This window comes from Macrotis lagotis, chromosome 4 (assembly GCF_037893015.1).
Source record: "Macrotis lagotis isolate mMagLag1 chromosome 4, bilby.v1.9.chrom.fasta, whole genome shotgun sequence".
NCBI classification, from domain to species: Eukaryota; Metazoa; Chordata; class Mammalia; order Peramelemorphia; family Peramelidae; genus Macrotis; species Macrotis lagotis.
The window spans coordinates 85,688,437-85,701,985 of NC_133661.1; the positions used below are offsets into that span (position 1 = coordinate 85,688,437).

Below are 13,549 nucleotides of genomic sequence, written 5' to 3' on the forward strand. Positions count from 1 at the left end.
CTCTAATGTAAAAAAAAAATTTTTTTTTCCTGACAGAACATTGACAGAGTGGTGTTTGTTGGAAATTTCCTTAGAATCAATATGGTCTCTATGAAACTGCTAGCATATGCCATGGATTTTTGGTCCAAAGGACAACTAAAAGCCCTATTCTTGGAACATGAGGTAGGTATGACATATGGAATAATTTTTCCTAAAATAAAGGTCTACAATTATATAGAAATTTAGGAAGAGAGCTTGAACTTGTAATTTAATTGATATAAGGAACAGATTACTATCCTTTCTACAACTCATAGTCTACAGTCATAGGGCATTATCTAGAGCAGTGGTGTCAAATTCAGATAAAAATGGAGGCTACTGGATCAAAACAAAGGATCCTTGTTGACTATATATTGACTTAAATACCACATATTGACATTATATTTATTCTATTGTAGTTGTATTAATTTTGTTAAATATTTCCCAGTTATATTTTAATTTGTTTTAGCTCCAATGAGGTAAGTAATTTGTTCGGGATCACAAAACTGGCTTCTCCAGGCTCCCAGGCCAGCTGTCCATTAGCCTACAGCTTCCTTTCACATGTGTAGGGCTTTGTAATTTAAAAAAATGTTTTCATTCCAGCAGCCTTATGGAGTATCAGTGACTTAAGTGTGATCATGGGGAAACCAGGTGTCAGAAATTAAGATTCACTTATGGTTATGTACACCTGGGAGACATCAGAGTCAGATTATGGACTTTCATCTTGTCATTCATCCTTCTCTATCTGTCCCTACCACACCTCTCCAAATAAAGAATACTGTTTTTAAAGAAAAACTTTTTTTCCTGTGTTAATTAATGAATTTTCTCCTTAGTCTGACAATCTGGAAAGTAGAGGAAGATGTTGGATTATACTTGGTATTCAATTTAAGAGAAATTGAAGACTTTATTTTTTTCTCTTTTGTATGAATGTGACAATGAGTTGCTATTGTGAGGCCTCCTGTTCTGTCTTTAACATAGCTAGGTGACACAGTAGACAGAATGTTGTTTATAGAGTCAGGGTGACCAGAATTCATTTGCAGCTTCAGAATTTCACTAGTTGTGTGACTTTGAGAAAATCACTTAATCCAGTTTGCCTAAATTTCCTCATTCATAAAAGGATCTGGAGAAGGAAATGGTAAACCATTCCACTATCTTTTGCTAAGAAAACCCCAAATGGGATCATAAAGAGAAATGAAAAAAAAAATTACTGAATAACAAGTCATTTGTGGAATGATTTGTTTGTATTTTTTTTTAAATAAAGAGGGGACAGCTAGGTGGTTCAGTGGATAGAACACCGGCCCTGGAGTAAGGAGTACCTGAGTTCAAATCTGGCCTCAGACACTTAATAAATACCTAGCTGTGTGGCCTTGGGCAAACCACTTAACCTCATTTGCCTTGCAAAAATTTAAAAAGAATAAAGACACAGATAAATCATATTTGATTTTCTTAAAGTACATGAAAACTTGTGATCTAGTTCATTAGGACTTCTCTGGTTCTCATCTGAAGGTATATTACCTCAGTACCAATCACTACTGGTCCATGATACCCATTAATGCAAATGAATGCTGAAAATAGCACAGTATTTTTTTCCTACTTGGAAGTGGTCTGAAGCCACATACTCAGAAGTTAGTGATTTAAAGGACACATCCCAGTTATCTCATTTTACAGATGAACAGACTGAGGCATAGAGAGGGAAACTCTTCAGCTTGGCATTTAAAGACCTTTACCATCTGGCTTCAACTTCCTTTTCAGGGTCATTTCATATCATTACTCTTCTAAAACTAATTGTTCCAGAGAAACTGGTCTTCTTGCTCTTCCCTGACCTTGTTATTCCATCTGCTGCCTTTATCTCTTTGCACAGTTTGTTCTTTCATATCTTTACCCCTTAGATGTCTTGGCTTCTTTCAAAAAAGTTCCTTTCCTAATCCTTGAAGGCAGGTTTTGTTTGTTTATCTTTAAATCTTCATAGGATCATAGATTTATAGTGGGAAAGGATCTTAAAAGCCGCCTAATTCAACCCCTTTATTTTATAGGGAAGGAGACTGTTTAAGAGATTTGTTTAAGATGACACTCAGGGGGCAGCTAGGTGGCACAGTGGATAGACCACTGGCCCTGGAGTCAGGAGGACCCGAGTTCAAATCCGGCCCCAGACACTTAATAATTGCCTAGCTGTGTGACCTTGGACAAGTCATTTAACCCCATACCTTGCAAAAAAAAACTAAAAAAAAGATGAAACTCTGGATTTGAACCCAGGCCTCTTTTGACTCAAATGTAGTCTTAGCAAGCTGCTCATTGGATTGGATTGGAAGGTGACTTGCCTATGGTCACACTGTAAGTTAGTGACAGAGCTACTATTCTAATAGAACATTAAGGGACTCTTTCCCTAGCTAAATATTCAACATGATGTATTACTCTGTAGAATACCAGACTGTTTTCTTAGGAAACCAGACCCTGGTTTTTTTCTGTCCAGTTGGACCCACTGAAAAGCTTTCATTCAAGAAAGAATTTAAGATCTTCCTTGTAAGCTCTCCTCCCTCCTATAAGCTTTTGTATTGTCAGGCTGACTTTCTCTAAATTTTCTTATAATTAAGGTTGTGATCTGACTCAAGGGCAAAGGGTGTCCTTTAGAAGATGAACTCTGTCAGCAATATTTGCCCAACACAAGAACCATGCCATTATAAATTAGACATAGATCCTTAGAGCTGAAAAGACTTTAGATGCTATCTACTCCCTTAGTCTATGCAGGAAAAAGTTAAGACAGAGAAGACTAGATGACTTGCCTGGAAAGCCAAGGTCTTACTTAGCCCAGGCCCCTAGACCTCCTAGATCAGTGTTCTTTCACTAAATTATACTGGCTTCCTAATGATTCTCCAGTGGGCAATAATGAAGCATTTCCTCTAGGTCAGGCTCTGCTAAGCTCTGGAAATACAAAGAAAGATTAACTCTGGCTCTACCAGAGGAGGAGCTTATCGCCTTAATAATGATATTTTTCCAGAATCATAAATTTTGCTTTGCCTTTGTTCTTTCTATTGTCTTTCAACCTTGGGAATCATGTCCTTTACTAGACTATAGTGGCTCATTCTCAACATACTAACACTACAGTCTAATGGCCAGTTGGCTGCTGAAAAGGAGGCTATTCCTGGGTGTAGAGAGCACAGCAGGCCTCTTCTCATCAATGAATTTCCATGACCGTTAATGTTTCTTGTTCTTGAAGTCAGAGGATCTGGGCTCAGATGATTACTCTGCTACTCTGTACCTATGGAAAAACTACTTCACCTCTGTCATGTTATCAAATGACTCTCCCTTTCAGCTATAAATCCTGTAACTATAACTATAATCAGTCAATGGATGAGACCCTTGGTACATGTCACACTGCCTTAGTCTCAGAGTTGGAAGAAATTTCTGAGGCCACCTGTTTACAATGGTATCTGAACAAGTATCTCATCTCTATAACTAACTCAAGTGATCATCCAACTTGAAAATCTCCATTGTTGAGGAACTTGCTACCTTCCAAGACAGTCCATTCCATTTTGAGATGGCTCTGGACTTTGAGAATGTTTTTCTTTACATTATACTTAAGTTGCCTCTCTGTACCTTCCATCCATTACTACTCTTCCTGCCCTCTCTGATCCTTGATTGCCCTTCCATGTGATGTCCTTTCAAATATTTGAAGACCAATATCATGTATTCTTTTTTATTTTTAATTTTATTTTTTTCCTAGTTAACTTGCAAAAGTAGTTTATATCATTCACCATCATTCATTAGCAAGTTCATGAGTTCTACACTTTCTAACACCTTCACTAACCTCCTCCCTTCTCATGGCAACAACCAATCTCAAAAGGACCTCAGAGGACATGTAGTACAACCCTCTAATGTTACAGATGAGAAAATTGAGGCAGGATTTTCATTCTTTCCATTTCCAACCCCCACATTGTTCACAATGCCACTTGAGTGCCAGTGAAGTAAAAGACTAAATTTCAAGTATAAAGCTTTTATAATTTTTGTGTTTAAATTTCAATATTTTAGATTCAACTTAGCATCTTAGCCTATTAAGATCTTTAGGAATCCTGACTATTTTATCTAATTTATTGACTACGTTCAGCAGCTTTGTGTCATTTGCAGATCTGATAAATATGTCATTTATGCCTTTATTCATGTTATTGAAAAGAACAAGGGAAAAGCTTTTATTAATTTCCTTCTCTATTCTGGACACAGTGGTAGCTGCTTTATAAATATTATCTCAATTCATCCTTACAACAACCTTGGGGGCTGGTACTGTTGTTTCCCCAATTTTATAATTGAAGAAACTGAGGCAAACAATTAAGTGATTTTCCCAGGGTCCCACAACAAGTAAGTCTTTGAGGCTATATTTGAATTCAAGTCTTTCTGACTTAATTCTGTTACCAGCTTCCTGAACCAGGCCATGCTGGGCTTCTTGATCACTGCTGCAAACCTGAAGGAAGAAATGGACTATAATGGGAGGGAAGACTGCTGAAAAACAAAAAGCAGAAAATAAAAGGCCAAAGGAAGTTTTGTAGAGGTTAATCCAGGAGAATGAAATATATCTTTAAAAATAACAATAACAATGACAGAAATAATCAAGAGATGTCTAAAAAAGCCTATGGAAATCCTGGTCGGCCTGAGATTAGAATATGAGAGAATAACACATGGAGGAGAAAAGGGCACATTGAAGAATCTATTGGTGGTTCCTTCTTTGAGCTAAAATTCAAATCGTTACTCTGGCTTTTAAAACCTCCCATAGTCTGACTTCTACAGATTTACTCCTATGACTCTACTTTACACATTCTACATTTTAACCAAATAGGATATCTTTGTATTCCAATAACTTTTCCTTGACATATTTCTTCTCCCCAATCTTAATAACCTGGAATTCATTTTCTCCTTTTATTTTCCTTTCAGTTCAGCCTAAATATCACCTCCTTGGAGTTTTACTTGATCTTCCCAAGTTGACATGTTAAATTACATTATGTTTACTTGGTTATGTTAACATTTTTCCAAATAGTTTCTTATCACATTTTCTCTTGTTTTGAAGGGCTACTTTGGCGCTGTTGGGGCCCTACTGGAATTGTTTAAGATGACTGATGATCAGTAAAGATGTCTCCTGGACAAAAAAATGGGAAAGATGCCCCTGTTGAGCTTGCTGCTGGAGAAAGTGAAAGCCACGATCAGGATGGAAACGAAGCCATTTTGGTAGTCGTACCTGCTGGATTTGTAAATAATTTGAAATCCTCCTAGTTGATCTTTTACTCTTGGGGTTTTGAACATAAAATTCAAAATTCACATGGGGAATACAAGAGGTTTTTTTTTTTCTTCCTGTATACTGTATTTTTTTTTAAAAAGGACAGAATGTGCAAAGTGGCCAAATGTCCCAGTTTTTTGCATTCATTTTAAAAAGCTGAATAATGTTTCAGAAGGACCTGAAATGTAATAGCTGTGTTTTTCTTCTGGGGTTTACTGATCAGTGTGGTAATTTTAACTTCATTTAGTAATCACTCTAGGAGATTTTTATCTTGACTTATATTTTTCATGACGTTTCATGATTTGCTGTTGGTTTCAAATGAAACTACAAAGCTAGCATGTTTTACTGTGAACACTTCCCCCCTCCCTCTTTTTGAGTTTGTTGTTTTTAATTTTAATTTTTTTTGTCTCATATTTCTGTCTGTGAATGAATGAATGTCCCATGGAAGGAGAGCCATCACCCAAGTTCAATTTCTGTCTTCTTTCTCCACAATGAGGGAATTTTTCTGTAAACATACATTCACTTCCCCCAAGGCACTGACCACTCTACTGGCATAGTTAGCAGTGAGAGCTAAGGCTTTATGAAATAATCATGCAATGAAGTCGCCAAACATACTAGAGTCCCAGGTCTAGAAGGAATGCCAGAACTGGAAGGGACCTAAAGTGTAGCCTCCCTCATATTACAGAGAAGAAAGCAGAGACCTAGAGAGGAAAGTGAATGGTCTAGTTTTGCATAGCTGATGACAGAAGTGGCATTAGAATACAGTGGTATGCATAATAATAATTCAATGCCTAGTAGGTGCAGAACACCTTTCTGGGCGCTGGGAAAGTAGATAAGATAATGTTGGTCTAGAATGTGGGCAACTGAGTCATCTCATTCCCAGACCAAGGCTTGTTCTCTTCATGTAATAATAACGGATGGTGGCAGTAAGAAATAGTTGAACATTTTTGCCTTGCCCCCTATAAATCTGCAGTATTAAGCTGGAATACACAAAAGATCTTGGATTCTATCTGGAGGGGAAATTCTCATGATTGGTTCAGATGACTTCATTAAGTAAGACCTGGGTAGTTGTCTCAGGCACACAGAAGTCACAGCTGGTAAGTGTCCAAGGTAGGATTTGAACTCAGGTCTTTCTGATGCCAACACTCTAGCCACTAGGTCATGATGCCTCTTGGTTTATTTTATATCAGCAATTTAATACTAAATGAAGCCTGAAATCCTTTATGAAGATAACCCCCTCTTCCCCCCCCCCCCAGCCTGATATTAGATCTTTATAGAATATGTTTGGTATTTGAAAGGAGTTCTCCAATAGAATTCTGACCATCAAAATTCTGAAGCAAATTGGAGCATCAGAGAAAGAAATAAAATCATGGTATGAGATATCAGATGATAATGAATCAACAAATTATTGGGCCTTTTTGTACATGTGCCCCAGAGTGTTGTAATGAAACCTTAGGAATAGAAATTTTAAAAAAGTTTTTACTTTTAATATTTGAGAAAGATATTTCTAAAAAACAACTTTATTTTATTGATTTTTCTTTTGGTCAAAAATAATTTTTATTTTGAAAATATTTCCTGATGATTACTGGCTTTTTTGTTCCTTCCCTTTTGGCTTTGCCTTGATGATCCTGGACAAAATACTAGAAAGAACTGATCTTTTTGCTTTGACTTGTTAAAGAAGGGAAGTTTGGAAGGAAAGTCTGGATCAAAAGATATTGATGGGCTTCCTTCTTTGTCTTTTGAATGCAGTCATTAATTTTTACATCTTCAGGTTGTGAAGAAGTGGATACTAATTGAAGTGTTGACTTGTCTGGTTGAAATAAAGCCCATTCCTGTTGTGATGTGTTTTGTGTATATGTGGCTTTCATTTCTGAACTCCCTTGTCTTGATTAGATATTATTTGCATAATGTAAATCTTTATTGAATTAGAAAAAAACATTATCATGTTTTTCCTACCAAGTATTATGTAATCTGAGCCTTTTGTATTAGTCTTTAGGAAACTGTATCATTTGATGGAATTTCTTTTGTCTTTTCTATCTTCACCAACTTTTGGCAACTTCTGAATTGGAGGGATGTTATTATTTTATCATTGAAAGTGCTCACTGAATAATTTTGTCAATATTTTCTCATTCTGGAAAGAATTGTGAAAGAGTGATGAAAGACATCACTGTGTCAGTTGTTATGAGTGCCTTAGTTATATCGAATCACATTTTTTGTTGTTCCAGACCTGTGATTTCACTGCAAACTGACTTAAAAATACAGACACCAACTTGGTCAATTTTTTATGCAAGGGTACAAATCAGTACCCACTAACTGCCTTAGCAACTGAGATTCCTATCCCCATTGGACCAAATTCGCTGAGGGTAAGAGGTGTGTGTCATTTCCAATTCCACATTTGTGGAAATAGCACAGCTTTTATGGAATGATAGTATTAGACTTGACTATTTATCTAGTTCAATGTCCTAATTTTACAAATGAACAAAGTGATGTTCATGGTCATGCTGGTGGTAAGAAGCAGAACTGGGATTTAAATCCAGTTATTTTCACTCTAAATCCAATGCTCTTCCTATGATACCATGCTGCCTTGTGAATCCCTTCCTGAAACCAATCAGAAAGTTCAAAGTGAGGTCTGATGATCTGATGACCTACCTTAGTTGTGCTATTTTTTTTAATAGGGCACACAATGTTACATCTAGACCTAGAGGGGACCTCTGAGATCATCTAGTTTAGGCCCCCCCTCCCTATATTTTTCTTTTTATAAATGAGGGAACTGAGGCCCAAGAAAGTTAAGTAACTTGTCCAAGGTCACATAAATAGTACCAGTTAAGATTTGAACCCAGGACCTCTGAATCTGGAGCCAGTGCTTTTTCCATTGCAAAAAGTCTGTTGTAAAATTATCCAATCAAGTTGGTGACCCATAAAGAAATGTATTTGCCTATTATCTGGAGTATGTTATCTTATCCAGCCCTTTAAGTTGATTAGGTGTGACTAATGGGAAATATTATTAAATAATAAAAATATTGCCATTGAGATTTTTGACTGCATGTGATAAGCCTTTTTTTGTTGAGATGAAAAGCAACATGGTAGAACCTACCTTTGGCTCCACATATCACCTGACCTGATGCAGAAGTCATGGCCACATTAAACACTGGGCTTTACATCTGTCTTAGAGTTAGCATGCAAAGCATCTGCTTTCATGAGACTCTTAGATTTCTACTGTAATCATATGTTTGAATGGTCAGATTATAACCATTCTTGACCTTGGAAAGTTAAGTCAGAATTGATCTTCCTTCTTGGTGCTGAAGACAACTCATTGAAGTCACTGAAGTGCATCACTGAATGAAATGATGGAGCCTGTTATTGTCTATCTTGGATAAGAAACATCTATTCATCATAGTCACACTTGTTTGTGTCATCTCTTGCTGACAGTCAATCTAATCCTACATCAAGGCTTTTAATTTTTTTTCTGTTGTTTCTGCCATTGTGTGCCTCTTTTGGGGGTTTCTTGGCAAAAATATTAGAGTGGATTGTTACTTCTTTCTCCAGTGCATTTTATAGATGAAAAAACTGAGGCAAACAGGATTCAGTGACTTGCTCAGAGTCACACACCAGGTAAGTATCTGAAGTTAGATGTGAATTCAGGAAGATGAATCTTCCTGACTCCAAGCCTGGCAACATTATTTGTCCTGTTAAAAGTTATGAGGCAGCTTGGTGGCACAGTAGACAGAGCACATGCCCTGGAGTCAGGAGGACTTGAGTTCAAATCTGGACTCGGACACTTAATAATTGCCTAGCTGTGTGACCTTGGGCAAGTCACTTAATCCCACTGCCTTAAATAAATAAAAAAAATTTTTAAAAAAGTTATGTTACCTTCTGCATATCCTTTCCATAGTGAACTCAGACAAGTGTTGGCATTCATATCTGAAGGAAGGTTTCTCATATGTTAGACAGACCCTCTATAGAAGATGAATGGGAATTATGGACTATAATAGTATTGAGAAGTCTTGGATGAATTGAAGGGAATACCCTTTTTCATGTTGATGAGATAGTGAATCTACTGAAGCAGATAATTATTGTCTACCCTACTTCCTTAAACCTGGAAATTGATGGCCATTAGAGTAAACTCATTAGTGTTAATAGTCTATAAACACACACACATACACACACACATACATGCACACAGATTTACACACCATTTTTGGTTCTTTAACCCTGCAAGGTAGGTGCTAGTCCCATTTTACAGATATGGGAAATAGACTGAAGGAGTTGGGGTGACTTGCCTGCATCTGTCAGGTTTGTCAGATGAACAGTGAGTAGATCTCAAAATTTAATTGGAGGAAGACTACCAAGTAAATTGCATTAAAATTTTTTTTGAAAATTTATTTAAGACAGTGGGGTTAAGTGAGTTGCTCAAGGTCACACAACTAGGTAATTATTGTCTGAGGTCTGATTTGAACTCAGGTTCTCCCGACTCCAGGACTGGTGTGCTATCCTAGCTGCCCCAAGTGAATTGCCTTTTGCAGATTCCATAATGCTTTAAATGATCCTAAGCTGTTACACTGTATCTAGGAACATCCCATTTTCCCAACTTTTAAATTCCAAGAATTAAAATTGTTAGTGACCAATTAATGGCAGTAGGCATAAATAAGCTGCAAAATGTTTCCAAAGCTGAGAAGAGATATAAGGGATATAATGGAGAAAATGGATGAATGGGAAAGGAGGTGTATCAGTGATGTAGTAAAACCAAAAATTATAGGTGAACAGCTTGAGTGAGTACTGAACTGATAGCAAAGTATAAGAAAGATGAAGTCCTCTAGCAGACCAGTCAGCTCTTGGGGATCTGTGGGAGAATATGGATGATAATTGAGAATTCAGATGCTTTGTTATCAACATACCATTGAAGGCAATATCCAAATAGATGAAATTACAAATTTATTAAGCATTGCAGAATGCTTCTTTTTCAGGTCAGGGAATTAGGGTAGAGAAGTTTCCAACTCTTTTAAGATCACACACTTAAGTTGCAGAGCTGGAACTCAAGTTTCAGATATTACATAAATACATTTATTCCTCTTAAATGTTTACCAAAATTTGAACCAGTTTAACAAAATGTTGCCTAGTGACTTTCAAACTTTCCTGATACAAAGGGCTAAGCTGAAGAGAAACTCATCTTCAAACAGGAGATGGAGAGAGATACATGAAAATGTAAATGGGGAAAAGAGAAAGACTGCCATTCAGTAAGTAGAACTAGTTACATTCCTACCTGGAAGGAAAATTATCAAAACTCTTGAAGGAGTATACTTAGGCTAAAAGTATGGATATAAGTTGATTTTGATGGAATAATAAAGAAAATAAGTCATTAAAAAGGGGTAGGAATTAATCAGATTGGAGAATGGGAGAGGCAGAATGGGGTAAATTACATCACATGAAGAGTAACAACATTGCAGCAGAGGGAAAAAAGGAGTGAGAATGGCTTGAATCTTACTCTCAGATTTGAATTGAAGAGGGAATAATACACTCAGTTGGGTTTAGAGATTTAGTTTACCCTTTAAGTATTAGGAGGGGAAGGAGGTACTAGTAGAAGGGAGGAAAAGAAGGGGAAAAGGGAAAGCGGGAAGAAAAAGGATGGTGACTGATAGAAGGGGGGGACAGATTGAGGGAAGTGATATTCAGAAGTAAAATTTCATCTAGTAGATAGTCTTAGAAACAGTTCTTAGCTTGAGGTTCTTGGAAAGGGGCCCTGGAAATAGATTTTGAGGGAGTCTGTGAACTTGGGTGGGGAAAATGCATGTTTATTTTCTGAAATACAGCATTTTCTTCAAATATTTAAAAACATTCTGAAAAAGTTAAATCAGAAAAAAACAGCAAAATTAAAAAAAAAACCTTTATTTAGAGGAGGGGTTCATAAAAACCTTTGTTCAGATCTGACTGTCAGGACACACAAGAACATTTGCTCTCAAGGATCTGCTTTAATGAAGAGATAAGAATAGAATAGGACCTGTTGCTGTCTACAGTTGCTTCTACAGTACTTGAAAAATCCTCAGCTTGTTTAGTTTCATTAAAATTTTGCTTAAATGATCATTATGATTAAAGATTTCAGTTAACACTTGGAATTCGCAGTTACTTAATTCTACAGTAGAGGGCACTGTGACCTAATGACTTATTTCTTTTAGACCTCCTCATAGACTTTTTTTTTAATCTAGAAGGAATCCTAGCAATTTTGTATCTTAACCCATCCACTTCCCCTGCCCTCCCCTTTTCAAAAAAACTAATAGAAGAGATTTGTTTTTGATTTGCAGAGTCTTCCACAAGATCTTTTAATTCTCTCTTTCATATTTCCTACTTATAGTGGTTGTGTGTGTATTTTTGTCTATATTTGTTTGTTTATAATCTCCAATGGATTGGGAATTCCTTGAGGGTGGGATTGTCTTTTGCTTTTTTTTGTGTCCCCAGCTAAGTATAGTGTCTGGCACACAGTGGGCACTTTCAAAATGTTTGTTGAACTGAATTGTATTGAGAAACCCAAGGGGTCTGATTGTGGTCTCAATGTCTTGAAACTACTGTTTTCCACTGACTCCCCATTTACTATAGCTTGAGAAGATTCAGTAAATTTGTCACAGTGGGTCAGATATACTGCTAGCAATTTCCCCCCTAGCATTCTATATTTTATATACATAACTAAATTATTGCTAAAAATAGATCATTAGTGGAAACATGCCCTATAAGAAAACACAAAAATGAATTCAATGAAAATTGATTTGCTACTTTAAGATCTGACTATTCAAATGGTATAGCTTTGAAATATTACTCTTGAGTTTTGTCTATATACTATTAAAACTATAGATATATTGGTTTAAATTACAATATTCTTTCAAACAGCACTAGAATGTTATATTTTTTAAATGGATAATTTTTTGTCTTTATGGAATCTGCATATTCCATTATATCCTTCCCTTTTCCATCCAAAGATTTATCCTTTTTAATAAAAAAGGAAGAAAAGAATAAGACAGTTCAGGAAAAATCCATCAACATATCAAATACTGTTTTGTTTTGGTTTTTTTTTTGCAAGACAAATGGGGTTAAGTGGCTTGCCCAAGGCCACACAGCTAGGTAATTATTAAGTGTCTGAGGTCAGACTTGAACTGAAGTACACCTGACTCCAGGGCTGGTGCTCTATCCACTGCACTACCTAGCCTCTCTTATCAAATGCTATGTTATGCTTTCCTGGGGTCTTAGGAATAGCTTAGACTGGGTACCTAACAACTCCTGTTTTCCCAGAGTGGTATGATCCTAGGGCAAAGTCTGATCACTGTGCTCCTGACCTGCCCTCTGAAAGTTCCTGAACTGTATTTGAGTCTGTGCAACACTTCAGTTGGCTTGCCACTGGTTAGAAATGCCAATAAACTTCCCCTAGATTTAACCCTCATCAACCAACAAGAAAGTTTTGCAGGTTCAGAAAGATAGAATTGCAAGGTCCCCTTTGGCCTGGAAATTCCTTTCCTGATTTATTCTTTTACAGGTTTTAGATCTGACTGGAGGCTAAGATCTTGGGATCAGAGCCAGAGAGCAATTGTTTACTTCTGAACCTGTTCCTAACTAATTCAATGACTGCTCCTCAACCAGGAGTTCAACCCCTAGGCACAGGTTCTCTCTCAGTGCACTCTCAATGTGTCCCAGAATTGGATAGTGTATGACAGAGCTACAAATTGACACCTATTCCCACTGCTTGAGCAAAGTTGAGATCCTCTTGTATGGGTCTCAGACTTCTTCCTCTGTTGTTTCCATTTCCATTGTTGAAGACATGAGTTTGGTTTTCTTACTTTGTGTGTGTCACTTTGTTTCCATTAATGCAAATACCATTTCTTTGTATCCTTTTCTTACTGCACTGTACTACTTGATTATATTCTATTATATTCATGTACTACAATTTACACAACACTTCTCAATAGTTCCCTCAGAGATCTTTTGATACCTCTTCCATTTTTATAAATCAGTCAATTGATTCACTTTTATTTCTTGGACACCTATCATGTTACAAGTCCTGGACTGGGTGTTGCTATTACAAATACAATAAGTTAAACAATCTGCATTTGCAAAATGCTTACATTTTAACGTTTATGAATATAGCCTGAAAAATAGAAGTGATTATATTGAAGACAATCATTTTTCTTGTGCTGGAAGTCTTTGGGAATCTGGTGAAGCCTATGAACCTCTTTTCATAATAATGTTTTTAAATACATAAACTCCAGTAGGATCACAAAGGAAGCCAGACATATT

The 13,549-nt window shown here is 36.6% G+C and overlaps 1 protein-coding gene across 8 annotated transcripts in view; it reads left to right on the top strand.

Annotated features, from left to right (window-relative positions):
• PANK1 (pantothenate kinase 1) overlaps positions 1-7,116 on the top strand; it is a 71,821-nt gene extending 64,705 nt beyond the window's left edge. For all 8 annotated transcript variants that reach the window (XM_074233401.1, XM_074233402.1, XM_074233399.1 and 5 more), the window contains 2 exons: positions 37-162; positions 5,069-7,116. In XM_074233401.1, the coding sequence (XP_074089502.1) occupies positions 37-162; positions 5,069-5,128 (186 nt within the window). In that variant the 3' untranslated portion in view covers positions 5,129-7,116. The remainder of the gene's footprint in view (positions 1-36; positions 163-5,068) is intronic.
• Positions 7,117-13,549: the final 6,433 nt, after the last annotated feature.